General features: G+C 36.7%; 1 protein-coding gene across 3 annotated transcripts; it reads left to right on the top strand.

Annotated features, from left to right (window-relative positions):
* Nucleotides 1-2,555: 2,555 nt before the first annotated feature.
* LOC130464043 (uncharacterized) lies at nt 2,556-14,022 on the top strand. 3 transcript variants are annotated; one of them, XM_056833401.1, is made up of 7 exons: nt 2,556-11,276; nt 11,349-11,590; nt 11,684-11,887; nt 12,185-12,289; nt 12,421-12,537; nt 12,613-12,972; nt 13,803-14,022. In XM_056833401.1, exons 1-6 carry the CDS (start codon nt 11,075-11,077, stop codon nt 12,616-12,618), a joined length of 876 nt encoding a protein of 291 aa, XP_056689379.1. In that variant the 5' UTR covers nt 2,556-11,074; the 3' UTR covers nt 12,619-12,972; nt 13,803-14,022. The 3 variants fall into 3 exon arrangements, with proteins under 3 accessions (XP_056689379.1, XP_056689378.1, XP_056689380.1); XM_056833400.1 differs by having other exon boundaries at nt 12,421-12,972; XM_056833402.1 differs by lacking the exon at nt 12,185-12,289 and having other exon boundaries at nt 12,421-12,972.
* Nucleotides 14,023-15,123: the final 1,101 nt, after the last annotated feature.

Here is a 15,123-nt window from a genome sequence, read left to right as displayed (position 1 = left end):
TTTAATAAAAGACAATAGTTGTTCGTTTTATTTTAAAGAGATGTTTTATGGATCTGCTAGATTAGTCAATGGACTTTATTTATTAGATCACGACAAACAAGTATATAACATAAATACCAAAAAGGCCAAAAAGGATGATTCAGATCTCACCTATCTGTGGCATTGTCGATTAGGCCATATAAACTTGAAACGCTTAGAAAGACTTAAAAAGGAAGGAATTCTAGAACCATTTGACTTAGAGGATTATGGTAAATGCGAATCATGTTTACTTGGCAAAATGACAAAGCAACCTTTCTCTAAAGTTGGAGAAAGAGCAAATGAACTATTGGGTTTAATCCATACAGATGTATGTGGACCAATGAGTACAAATGCTAGAGGTGGTTTCAGCTACTTTATCACTTTCACTGATGACTTCAGTAGGTATGGTTATGTCTACCTAATGAAGCATAAGTCTGAATCCTTTGACAAATTCAAGGAATTTCAGAGTGAAGTAGAGAATCAATTAGGCAAGAAGATTAAGGCACTGCGGTCTGATAGAGGCGGTGAATATCTGAGCTATGAATTTGATGACCATCTGAAAGAATGTGGAATTCTATCAGAATTAACTCCTCCAGGAACACCACAATGGAACGGTGTGTCGGAACGGAGGAACAGAACCTTGCTAGACATGGTCAGGTCAATGATGGGTCAGGCCAAACTTCCATTAGAATTTTGGGGACATGCACTAAATACAGCTGCACTCACTATAAATAGAGCTCCGTCTAAAGCTGTCGAAAAGACTCCATATGAATTATGGTTTGGAAAGCCTCCAAATGTATCTTTTCTTAAGATTTGGGGATGTGAAGTATACGTCAAACGATTAATTTCAGACAAACTTCATCCAAAATCTGACAAATGTATCCTTGTGGGCTATCCAAAGGAAACAAAGGGGTATTACTTCTACAATACATCTGAGAACAAGGTGTTTGTTGCTCGAGATGGTGTCTTTTTGGAGAAAGATCACATTTCCAAAATGACAAGTGGGAGAAAAGTAGACCTCGAAGAAATTCGAGTCGAACAACAAACTCTAGAGAATGCTCAAGATGATATTCAGGATGAAACTCAAAGATCTTTAGAAGAATCTGGTGAGAATCATGGTCAATCTAGAAATGTTACCCCGCGTAGATCGCAAAGATATAGATCTCAACCGGAAAGGTACTTAGGTATTTTGACGAACGAGAGCTATGACGTTCTATTACTTGAAAGTGATGAACCTGCGACTTACAAACAAGCTATGACGAGCCCTAGATCCAAGCAATGGCAAGAAGCCATGCAATCTGAATTAGACTCCATGTCTGAAAACCAAGTATGGGATTTGGTCGATTTGCCAGATGGCTACCAAGCCATTGGAAGCAAATGGGTTTTCAAACTGAAAAGGACAAGGATGGGAAACTTGAAGTTTTCAAAGCTAGATTGGTTGCAAAAGGTTACAGGCAAGTCCACGGTGTGGATTACGATGAAACCTTTTTCACCAGTTGCAATGCTAAAGTCTATTCGGATAATGTTAGCAATCGCTGCATATTACGATTACGAAATATGGCAGATGGATGTCAAAACTGCTTTCTTAAACGGCGTTATAACAGAAACTGTGTTTATGACACAGCCTGAAGGTTTTGAGGATCCAAAGAATGCTAAAAAGGTATGCAAGCTAAAGAAGTCAATCTACGGATTGAAGCAGGCATCCAGGAGCTGGAATATACGTTTTGATGAAGCAGTCAGTGACTTTGGTTCATCAAGAACGCAGACGAATCTTGTGTATACAAGAAGGTCAGTGGGAGCAAAATTTCTTTCCTGGTATTATATGTCGACGACATATTACTTATCGGAAATGACATTCCTATGTTGAACTCTGTCAAGATTTGGCTTGGGAAATGTTTTTCGATGAAAGATCTAGGAGAAGCACAGTACATATTGGGCATCAAGATTTACAGAGATAGATCTAAAAAGATGATTGGACTTAGTCAAAGCACTTATATTAATAAGGTGCTTGATAGGTTCAAGATGGCGGACTCCAAGCGAGGCTACCTACCCATGTCTCATGGAATGACTCTAAGCAAGACTCAGTGCCCAAAAACACTTGATGAGCGTAGACGAATGAATGGGATTCCATATGCATCATTGATTGGTTCAATAATGTATGCTATGATATGTACACGCCCGGATGTTGCGTACGCACTCAGTGCTACGAGCAGATACCAGTCAGACCCAGGAGAGGCGCATTGGACTGCTGCCAAGAATATTCTGAAGTACCTGAAAAGGCACAAAGATGACTTCCTGGTCTATGGTGGAGATGATGAATTAATTGTTAGAGGCTATACGGACGCAAGTTTCCAAACCGACAAAGATGATTTCAGATCACAGTCTGGGTTTGTCTTCTGCCTCAACGGAGGAGCAGTAAGCTGGAAAAGTGCTAAGCAAAGCACCATTGCGGATTCTACAACTGAAGCGGAGTACATTGCTGCACATGAAGCAGCAAAGGAAGCTATATGGCTAAGGAAGTTCATAGGTGAACTTGGTGTAGTCCCCTCCATTAAAGGACCAATAGCCTTGTATTGTGATAATAACGGAGCTATTGCACAAGCAAAGGAGCCTAGACACCACCAGAGAGTCAAGCATGTACTTTGTAGATTTCACCTTCTACGAGAGTTCGTTGAAAGAAAAGAAGTCGAGATAAGCAAAATTGGAACTGATGACAACATATCAGATCCACTGACTAAACCTCTGCCGCAGGCGAAGCACAACTCGCACACTGCAGCTATGGGAATCAAGAATATTGGAGAATGGCTTTGATGTCTCTGTTTAATGTTTTAAAGTTTTAGAGTTTAAATCTTTGTAAAAAATTATTGGTTAATCATTCACAATAAATGAAGAGAATTCATTTTTCCATTTAATTTGTGGTTTATTAAATGATGAGTCCCTTCAATTTGACGATATATTCAAGATAGACTGTCAGGACCAGTCCTGTGACTAAGAAATGTCTATCAAGTGAACTTGAATGTCAAAGGTTGAAAATGGTCCCTAGTCGGAGTTTTCTATAAAATTGGACGCATAGAAAATGTTAGACGACTAGAATGCAAGATGACTAGTAGTTCTGTTTCTTGAACGATGTGGACATGGCAATGTCATAATCATTTGCATAGATACTTATTTTGTGAAGACTAGTATCGGACAAGACCTATGAAACTTTACTGTAAGAGATGAAAATCTGTCATAAGTAAATTTCATTAAAATTATTAGACACTAAATCCTCAATACCTGAGTGATTTGAGATTACTTGTTTGAGAACTGGTTGCTTTGACGTTGACCAACCGTCGCACCGTAAAAGGAGGCTATAAAGGCAACGTTCAGGTAATCACCTATCAAACGAAGTCTGTTGGAATTTAAAGATGGAAAAGCGCTCAAAACCTGCCTGCCAGGTTTTGGAAAACCGGCAGGTTTCTCAAAACCTGCCTGCCAGGTTTTCCGAAACCGGCAGGTTTCGAGTGTAAGTTGAAAATCGGACTTAAAAGACATTTTTTGAAGTGAACCGAAAACCGGCCGGTTTTGGAAAACCGGCAGGTTTCGAGATCGGTTCTTGGTGTTGTCCGTTTTTGATCTTCTCTTGGATTCCTCCTTTATGATAACCTTTTAAGTATTATTTATGGACAATTATCATTCTGATTATGGTGATTAAGTTGGTCCATTATTTCTCTTGATTATGGGGGTTATCAACTCTTCATTATCATGGGTTTATGGTTGATTAATATCATTGAATTCCTTTGAAACCTTTGATTTCTTTGGATTGTTTTGTCTCCTCCACACATCCTATAAGTACTCTTCATTTTCTGAGTTGTTGGTACACACATACATTGATCTCTTCCTCTCCTCCTCCTTTCCTTTTTTGTTTTGGATGGAAGAATTTTGGTTCATGATTAAGTCATGAATATTTGTATCTCTTCAAACCGTTTCCTTCTTATTCTTTTGGGCATAAGTTTATGTGGCTCCATCTCATCACCCAAAAGTGCCTTTGTGTGTTGAGAGTTGTGTAAACCTTAGGGAACGAATCGGTGGATACAATTGTGCACCCCGGTTGCACCGAATCTCGTTTTCAAGGCAGTGGTTTGGTTACCACGGCGCAACGATTTCCTAAACTCGTTCTTATTCTTATTCTAGTATTTGCCTTGAAAACCCAATTATTACAACAATTTGAAAACGAGATATATTTCAATGGCTAAATACTTCTTATGATTTTTGAGGAAATTTATATTTGTGAGTTTGAGTGAAAGATAAAGGGAATTTAGAAGGTTTCCAAAGATGTTTTTCATTCACGTTTTTCTGGGAGAAGTCTCAAAGATTGATCCGGATCGAGGGTCATCCGTGGTCCGATTGTCCTGAAATTTTGACACAATATCCGGGACATCTTGGGCTTGATTTTTAACGGTCGGATTGTCATTGGATGATCGCGATCGTCAGTTACAACTTCAACAACGAACCTGATATTTCTGGATACGGAAAGTCAAAAGTAACGTCTTGGAAGAAGATGATTGATGAATGGTGGTCATGATATCGTGATGGAGGATTGATTGAAGATTTTGGAATGTCTTACAATACACATACTTGATTTAATATCAAGGGAGGTTCATTCTAAACTACTTCTTTTAATAAGATATTATTCTAACATGTTCATTTCTAATAGTCATTTCAACAAATTATATTTTGTGAAGATGACAATATTAAAATTGATTTTTATATTGTCAAATGATGTTTGTTGGAATGATTACTAGAAAGTAGAGTATTTGAATTATTTATGATGTATGAACATGTTATTGCACTCTACAGTTACTTTGGTTTCATGCATGTTTAATTTCATGAGGAGACCTTAGTTTTATTAAAGTTATGTTTTTAGTCTTTTAAAGACTAATGTGAATTATTTGTGCATTGTCATATTTTCCTTGGTAGAGGAATTTTGGGCTTGTGACTTTGTGTACTTGCTTTACTAAGGGTATTTAGTAAGTAGTTTTATTCTAATAGTGATTAGATTATTAGCCTTGTACGTTGTCATTTCAAGCGCTAACTTGTCATAGTAATATTGGTGTATACGTATGATTCCAAGTTCTTGTTTATCACCATGAATATTGGGTATGTAACTTCATAATCAATGGTTTCTTATGCATTGTTGGAAATATGCATATTTAATTCTTTGGAGTTTTTTGTGTACCCATTGGAGCAAATTATCATAAGCTTGTGATGACCCCCTAGAACATAAGTGTTTGAGTTTGTGGAAGCAAACTATGTTAACCCTTTTCCTTGGAATATGTTGAGTGAGTTTTTACGTATAATATTTTCCTTGGATGTATACCTGATTATTCGAGTCACTACACTTTTGGGAATTTGACCATTAATCTTGTCATGATTGGTATGGTGTTGTTTAATGAATTTTCTATGGTTGAGACTAAATAGCCTTTTTATTTGTGTTGGTGTTGGAATTTCATTAAAGTTGGCCAAAAGTTTTGAGACTTGAGTTTTAAGGGTTTATTGATCTTAAAATGGTTTTATGGGAATTGTTGAGTACATAATTTTATTATGGCATTTCTCATAGTTTAACCTTGTTGAGTGATCATTTTATGATCTTAATTTTTGGGCTTATTATTTCCATGTGGGGGTTGTTTTTGAATGCTCATGTATTTTTGAGAGTTTCTCTTGGGAAACCTTTAGACCCCGGTGTTTTTTGGAAAGTGGTTGTGAGTCCAAATATTCGAGATTCGAAATTTTTAGGTGTCATGTAAAAGAGACTTTTAAGTCCACTATATGGGAAGTGCCTAATATTTCAATGTTGGACTTGTTTTCTTGGTCCTTGTATTATTTGAGTGTACTCTTTTTATTATGCATGTAATTCCATGACTTCTTGGGATGTTCATCTTATTGATGAGTTTTGGTATGTATTTTTTTGAGTATTCTCACTTTAACGGTAATTCTTCTTTTAGCATGTTTGTGCATGATGCAATTAATTGTTTGGCTATGCATGTTGGGTTTAAAGTGTCTCTTGCTTGATTGTTCTATTTTCTTCTAATTCTTTTGTTAGTAGTGAACAAGTTGAATTTAGAAGAGACTTGAAGTCAGAGTTTTCAAGGCATGAGAATTGCCCGTTATGCTAAAGGACGTTTTTATGTATGCCTTGAATTTGTGTTGTGTTTTCAATTCCTATGAGTAAGACCTTAATTCCGTGATTTATCAATGGAGACTTTTTGTCGTTAACCTTTGAGGGGAAGCTTTTGGGAGTAAGTTAAGCTTACTTGTGAGTTTCGCAACCTACCTAAGGAATATGAATATCTAGATGTTTTCTTGAAAGGGTTTCATGACTATTCACCGGATGGTTATTAGGAGTTTCAAGGCTATACTTGAATTGGGAGAACCTTATCAACGTAAGGGAGTGAGATTTTCTTATTCTTATTATTTTGGGAACAAGTTTATATCACTTAGATTTTTGAGCAGTTTAATTTTCATTCCTATATTGCATGCTCTTTTATCATAGGTATGTAAAGTGATTGTTCTAAGTGGTAAAACCATGAGTGATGAGTTCCCATGCTTGAGGATAAGAATTATGTGTTTATGGAATTCATTATGTGTGTTGGAGTTATCACCATTGTAATGGTACATGTACCTTATCGATATCTTGATGCATATTGATTGTGTAGAATTTGAATTCTCATAGTTGTTTAGATTAATAACTTGGGTGGAGAATTTCAATTCTTATTTTTCCAAGGTGATAATTATGTGTGGTTATTTTACTCGATATGTGGATGATGTGCTCAAGTTATATTTACATCACATGTTGAATATTGAGTTTTAAACCTTCATTGAATTCTATGTCTTCTCCCTTGAAAGTTGAAAGTGTTATTTAAGTAAATGGTTTTGAGTAATATATGAAAACAAATGTTTGGTTTTCATAGTAAGTCATTTTCTTAATTTTTGAGAAGATTTGTGGAAATATAAAAGCATATCATTTGTGGGTATGTGTGGAATGTAATTTTTAGCTTCAACATTTAAAAGGACCTAAAACATGATTTAGGTTGTGGACGCTAGTATATTTTCCGCTATGATAATGATATGTATTGTTGGTATTTTGACATAGCTATTATTTGTGAATTTACTGTGAAATAATTGAGTTGTTTTTAATTTCACAAATTTTTAGTGAACGAGGGTTTGCTTCATTTTAAAGGTATCATGGATAAGGTCGAATGGTATTTATTTGCTATGTTTTCAAAGTATGTCGCTTTGAAGTTTTCGATGCAAATTATAGAAGTTTGATATTGATGAAGTACTTTCACTAAAGTGGCTATGTTGATTTGAGGATCATACTTTATGAAGAACTTTTTGTAAAATTGAGTTTTACAAAATTGTCCCATCAAATTTAATTGGTGTTAGTTGAACCAAGAACAAAGCATCTTATAATTTCTTTACCATGTGTGCTTTTGAGTGAGCATATACCATTTAAATGTCCTTGCTTATGGTTATACTTTCTAACGGAAAATCTTAATGCAAGGTACGCTATGCACTATGGTACGAAGATTGAATTGGGACATGTAATGATCCTTGATGGTTGAAATGTCGAGGGGGATAGGCTTCATGCCCATTTGAGTAAAGTAATAAGCATTACTTGCTTATCCCTATGGCATGTGTTGTAATGCTTGAATGAGGTTGAGTCTTTGAACTCTTAATGGTAGAGTGCTAGTTGAGATGCACTTTAAAGAGAACCACCGCTTGTATGAGGGTTGAGTTGTATAAACTCTTAATGAATCTAACATATTGAAATGGACGCATTCAACTTGTGGATTCACCAACCAAATTATTTGAGAGGTTGAACATTATATTATGTTCTTAATGAATCTATGGTCTTGTGGGGGTTAATATAGCTGCGAGGTAGCTCTTGATGGTTCACTAAAAGTGAACATAATTTAACCCTATTGACTAAGTGCTATTTTGAGAAGCACTTGAGGATTCACCTACGTGGTTGTGAAGACTCGCCATCTTCTATGGAAACTTGGGCAGTTTCCTAGAGCTTCCATGAGAACTAAGGTAAACGCATGGCTTAAAACGCGTACACTTTGCGGAGTCCACATAATCTTTGGAGTGAGGTATGTGTTGTGGGGGCGTGACTTAAATCTTAGAGTTTCAAGGTTAGTCCACTATTTGATCAAGGACTTAAGGGTTTCAAGGTACGTCCACCCTTGGGTTTGTAAGTCATAATTCACTTCACTAGCATTTGGTTTCAATTTACTTTATGTAACACCAAGTGTTATGTATTAAGCTCCTCTTATGCCCAATATCTTCCTCTTTCATTTGGTATCTTTTCTCATCTTTAGTGGGGGATTGTTGGAATTTAAAGATGGAAAAGCGCTCAAAACCTGCCTGCCAGGTTTTGGAAAACCGGCAGGTTTCTCAAAACCTGCCTGCCAGGTTTTCCGAAACCGGCAGGTTTCGAGTGTAAGTTGAAAATCGGACTTAAAAGACATTTTTTGAAGTGAACCGAAAACCGGCCGGTTTTGGAAAACCGGCAGGTTTCGAGATCGGTTCTTGGTGTTGTCCGTTTTTGATCTTCTCTTGGATTCCTCCTTTATGATAACCTTTTAAGTATTATTTATGGACAATTATCATTCTGATTATGGTGATTAAGTTGGTCCATTATTTCTCTTGATTATGGGGGTTATCAACTCTTCATTATCATGGGTTTATGGTTGATTAATATCATTGAATTCCTTTGAAACCTTTGATTTCTTTGGATTGTTTTGTCTCCTCCACACATCCTATAAGTACTCTTCATTTTCTGAGTTGTTGGTACACACATACATTGATCTCTTCCTCTCCTCCTCCTTTCCTTTTTTGTTTTGGATGGAAGAATTTTGGTTCATGATTAAGTCATGAATATTTGTATCTCTTCAAACCGTTTCCTTCTTATTCTTTTGGGCATAAGTTTATGTGGCTCCATCTCATCACCCAAAAGTGCCTTTGTGTGTTGAGAGTTGTGTAAACCTTAGGGAACGAATCGGTGGATACAATTGTGCACCCCGGTTGCACCGAATCTCGTTTTCAAGGCAGTGGTTTGGTTACCACGGCGCAACGATTTCCTAAACTCGTTCTTATTCTTATTCTAGTATTTGCCTTGAAAACCCAATTATTACAACAAAGTCTAATCTCAAGATCGCAAGATTGGGATTGTCCTCCCATAAATCGGGATGAGATGCTTAAAAGTTGTACAAGGCCACTCGGAGAGCTAGAAACTGTGAAATGCATGGCCGTGCTCGGATGAATCATAGGCTATGATTATCTGTTTATTTGATCAGTTGAACTCTGAAACCGAGAAACACCTCTGGACATAATAAGGATGACAACTCTTACTTTATGTTCAAGAGCAAGCATCGAGCGACAAAGGAATTAGGAAATGCACACTTGTCCCTAAGGACAAGTGGGAGACTGAAGGAAATAATGCCCTTGGTCCAAGTATGCATTCGATGTTAAGTCTAATAAATGCGGTTCAGTATTAATTATCAAGTTAATAATTCAGTGAGATCAAGTGAGCTGAATGCCTAGCTAGAGGCCGCTTCAGTTCATGTGGAATTAATGATATTAATCCACAGCTTACTCTTGACTGAACCCGTAGGGTCACACAAATAGTACGTAAACGGATCAAGTATTTAATGGCATTAGATACTCCATCTATGGATATTCGGAATCGACGGATCTTGGTTTCAGTGGGAGCTGAGATCGTCACAGGCAAGAAATGAATACTCCGGAAACGATGATATTGCCGGAAACGGAAATATGGATCGTATCGGAAATATAAATATTATCCAAGTCGTAGATGTTGCCGGAAACATGATACGTATCGGAAAATATTATCGGAAATGGAAATATTGCCGGAATCGGAAATATTGTCGGAAACGGAAATATTGTCAGAATCGGAAATATTATCGGAATCGGAAAATAATTCCGGAAACGGAAATATTTAATATTTGTTCGAAACGGAAATTGATTCCGGAATCGGAAATATTAAATATTGTTCGTATCGGAAGCGTATCGTACGAATTAGCATCGGACGAGGCCCGCTAGACGAAGGCCCAGCACGAAGCCAGGCCATCGCCCAGCGAGCCAACACGCACCATCGCATGCCAAGCCTCGACCAGGCCCAGCGCAAGGCCAGGCCCAGCCAAGGCCTGGGGCGCGCGCGCGAGAGCACATCAGTGGGCTGAGCGCTGTGCGCCTAGCGTGGGCCGCAAGGCTTGCGCGGGTGTACGGTGCTCATGCAATGCTTGTGCGGGAATCCTAAAGCAATCGGGATTCGAAATATGATTAAATCCTAAAACTATTAGATAATGATTATTTAATTAGAGTCCTAGTAGGATTATAATTAAATAAATTAGTATCCTAATAGGATTCCAAAACCTTTTCCATAACTCTATAAATAGGTGCCTAGGGTCACATATTTACATAGATTATTCAAGTATTCAAAGTGAGTTTTTGAGAGAAAAATTTAGTCACATACCTTGCCTAAAAGTGCCGAAATTATTAGTACCTTAAGGGCGATTCTAGTTGGTCAATCTTAAGGCGGATCCGGACGTGCTGTGGACTATCTACGGAGGGACAACACTTGGAGTCCTAAAGACTTGTTCTTGTTCAGATCGGGCGCAGCTAGGGAAGGCACGCAACAAAGAGTATGCATGTAAACTATGCTATATGATTATGTGTAAATAATATGTATTCCTGGCTAAATGGTTTTTCCGCATGATTTATGAATTGTCACATGTATCATAACCTAACAAAAGCGACCTCCGGAATTGGAACTTCCAGAAAGGCAACCATTTGAAAAGAACTTTCAAAAAGTTGATGGTCATAATGCAGTTAATTCAATGAGCAAGGTTCAACAAAGAAGTCTGCAACACAGAAATAATCAACCTGAAAAACATTCTCTGAAGTCACAAAAGAAGCAACAACAGAAGGCATTTTGTCGTCCAGGGTCATTATCTGCATTTCGTGAGTTTCGAAAAAATAATCCGGAAATATGATTCAGGAAAATGAAATAGAAAGTCCTTTCTCCCATAAAGTGGCATATGAATGTGAGAATACATCCACTAGTGCAAATGAACAAGGGCTTGAAATTGAACCACAACTTAGACATGATGAAAATGTCGTAATGGATGGTAGGAGTGAAGCTTTGAGTGAAAAGGGTTTTCTAGCAATTACAACTGAAATCCCAAAGGAAGGTATGATTCAATATTTTTTATAAATATCTATGCCGTGATTAGAATACTCTCTTACAACTTTGTCCTTTATAGCTCCTACTATGAAGAAGCGCCGTGGTCCGACAAAATTGGTGAAGGTACATGCTCGTACAATGGACGAACGTCCTTACCTTATTCTGAATAAGTTTGGGCAGCCAGTAGGACCTACTGATGAAATTGTTGAAGAATTTACTCGATTTTTGGGAACCTTGGCAAAAGATTCTGAGCTAGCTCCACTTAATTTTGTTAATTGGCCAAGTCTTCCCACACATGATAAAATATGGGATTATGTTCAGGTGTTTTTTCTATCACTCAAACAAATCCATTTTTCCTTGTTAAGTAGTTGGCCTGAAATTCTGCCTACTTAAGCATATACTTTTCTGGTTTAGGAGACATACTTGGTGCCTGAAGAAGGAAGAAAGTGGGTAATGGAAACTGTTAACTATGCCTGGCGTATCCATAAATGTAAAATGAAACAGAAATACTATTATGCATTTGATACTGATGAAGAAAGACTGGAAAAGCCTCCGGAGACGATGCCAAAAACTCATTTTGAAGATCTCTTGAATTATTGGAATTTAACGACGACTAAGGTACTGTAAGGTTTTGTTTTTCCTTCTAATTTTTTTTTTTTGGTAAGTATGTCAGGACTGAACAATTTTCTCTAAAGACTAGAGTATCTTCTTTGCCACTTAAGAAACTACTCTGTTTCTTGCAACTGTAGATATGCTATTATTATATCAATACATTTACATGTGCAAAATTCACTCACTAATGTTATGAGCTATCATTACATAACTTGTGCTTTTCAATTTATAGTCTTTGTTCAGTTGCATATTTTCTTGCATATAACATGAGATCAATGCTTCTTTTCTTTTTCAATTTCATAGGAAGAAAGTGAGACCAATAAAAGGAATCGTCAAATGCTCGAGGACATGCACACAATGGGTCCAAAATCATATGCCTTGTTACGTCATAAATTCGCAAGCATTTTTGTAACTCTTTTTTCCTTGAAATCATAAGTTGGCAATTATATTATAGGTGTAATATGTTCTTTACTTCTACGTTGACATTGTCGAATTTTTGAACTTTATAAGCACCTAATATATATCAATTTTTTAAATAGCGACAAGAGGACCCGAATAAGCAAGAACCTTCACAGGCAAAGGTCTACAAAGCATCAAGGTCAAGAAATCCTAAGAAGACATACAAAACAAGCTTCAAGAAAACGAAGGATAATATTGTGAGTTTATCTTATTACATCCTTACTTCCTTGAATAGCTAAGATAGGTGTAATATTATATTGCTTAATGATCAGGAATAAATGGAGGCCATAGTATCTCAAGAAGACGAAGACGGCTCGAACACTGCAGATCCCTACTATGAAGTGATAAAAAAACCTGAACACAATGGACGTGTACGCCTTTTTGGGAAAGCTGTGACCAAGAATGTTTTAAAGGGAAAAGGAAAAAAGTCGGGCTACACTATTCCTGGAGAGTTTCTACAAAGCATCCATGCAATGATTATTGAACAATTGCAAGAAGCTAATCCCGGAATGAATCTCGTATTTCCTGGATCCTCTATTAGATCTGTTCCAAGGGAGTCAAGTGATAGGTCACAAGTTAACGAGGAGAGAACTGGGGAACAATCTTCTGCTGGGACACACCTTTCAAATCAGGTAAAGTACGCTATTCACATTTTAAGTTGATTACAGAATTTTAGACAGTTGAACAATGAGCTACAATATAACATTAACATCTATATTCAATTCTTTGGTTGGCTACTAATTTTCTGGTATAGGGACTACTAGTTTCTGTAATGGTTTGACTTAGATAAATATGTAGTTAGGATGTATTCTGGTGCTTAAGTTGAGTCATATTTGACCATCTCTTATCTCGATCTGATGATTATAGTAGGTAACACATATCCCTTAAGCCAACTGCAGCTATGCCTGAGAGTAAAAAGATGTTGAATCTGTTTGACATATTGTGTAATCAAGTACATTGTTAATAAGCAGGCTCTTAGCCAGGAGGTCGATCTGCACAGTTCTAATCCCGGTATATCCAAGAGGACTAGAAGAAAGGATCTATGATAACCAAAAATATCCTAGCTTCTAATTTTGGTACAGACACAATATATGAGTAATATGACTAGTCTATACATATCCAACTGCATCATATTATATTCAGTTTAAGTTGTTACTAAATTTGGCTCAAATAGTTATGTTAGATTTATACTTAGGAGACTCCACTACTTATATTCCTACTATATGGCCTAAGCCTATGCTAGCTGGAAAAAATTTAAAATATATATGATTTTGATGTAGTTGTTGCCAAGTTTATTAACAATGCATGTGAGATTTTGATGTGTGCTCATGATTGCTAAGAAACTAATGAAAGGTTTGTGCTTTTTTGTGGCTATTTTTGACATTTATTGGAAAGGTTTGTGTGTTATTGTTTGAGACCTTTGAGTCTTCTCCCTTACTGTCTTTATTATATTAATTTACAGGTTGTTGAAGAACAAATGGATTAGAGATGGAGGAAGTATAACTCTTTGGTTGTGCATGGATCTCACATGCCTTATTAGTTAGCTCTTTTGATGTATATTTTTTATCGTTCCTACGGAAGTTGTGATAGATTATTATCTTTTGGGTAAAGTGCTTCATTTTGTATATATTCAGATAATTTGACAATTATATATTTATGGTGTAAATGGAAATTTTCAACAACCTTGATTTGCATTTTCACTTTATTAGCTTGTTGTGATAAAAATTTGTCTAAATGCGGGGTTTAAATTCTATATTATATGTACTAAGAAATACAACAACCTCTAATATTGGTGTAAACCGTTGCGTTTGTGAAAAATTGTCATTGATGGCACGAATGCAACGGTTCAAGGAAAATGGTAGTAGATGTAAATACTGTTGCATTAGAACTACATAACTGTTGCAATTTGTCTAATGCAACGGGTTTGAAAATATTGTTGTAACCGTTGCAATAGGACAAAAGTACGTTGCAATAGAACCTAATGCAACGGTCAATTATTCTTTCCAAGGAACCGTTGCAATATAGAACGGCGACCGTTGCAATACACCTAAAGCAACGGCCTCAACAGCAACGGTTGGTGAACCGTTGCAATAGGTCTATTGCAACAGTTAAACCCCCTTTTACAACGGTTATCTGGCGTTGTATATTCTCGTTTATGTAGTAGTAATTACGATGGTATTTTTGGTCGTTGTTGGTTAATTGTTCATCGTAAATAAGTATTTAACGATGAAATATCATGTTGTCGTTATTTTTTAACGATGAAACAATAGTTCGTCGTTAACTTTTAACGACGAAATCCTAAATTCGTCGTTAACAATTAACGACGGAACCATAATTCGTCGTTAATTGTTAACGACGAAACGGTAATCCGTCGTTTATGGTTAACCGACATGATGTTTCATCGATAATTTTCGTTAAATATTAACTACGAACATCGTCGTTAAAGTCAATAACGACGGAACCTGTTACAACGAACATCATGACCGTCGTTAAAGGTTTTAACGACGAAAATTGAGGCTTTTAACGACGAAATTGTTCGTCGTTAAATGTCCTTTTTCTAGTAGTGCATCTTATAAGGCAACTAATGGAGAATTATCGGGATAAGAAGAAGGATTTACATATGGTTTTCATTGATTTGGAGAAGGCGTATGATAAGGTACCAAGGAAAATTCTTTGGTGGGCATTAAATAGAAAAGGAATTCTGAGGAAGTATATTGATATCATCAAGGACATGTATGAGGGAGTGAGCACGAGTTTGAGAACTAGTGTTGGTAAGACCGAAG

The sequence above is a fragment of the Spinacia oleracea genome, chromosome 6 (assembly GCF_020520425.1).
Source record: "Spinacia oleracea cultivar Varoflay chromosome 6, BTI_SOV_V1, whole genome shotgun sequence".
Classification (NCBI taxonomy): Eukaryota; Viridiplantae; Streptophyta; class Magnoliopsida; order Caryophyllales; family Amaranthaceae; genus Spinacia; species Spinacia oleracea.
The sequence above is the reverse complement of the archived record's forward strand: the minus strand, read 5'-3'. Positions and strand labels throughout refer to the sequence as shown.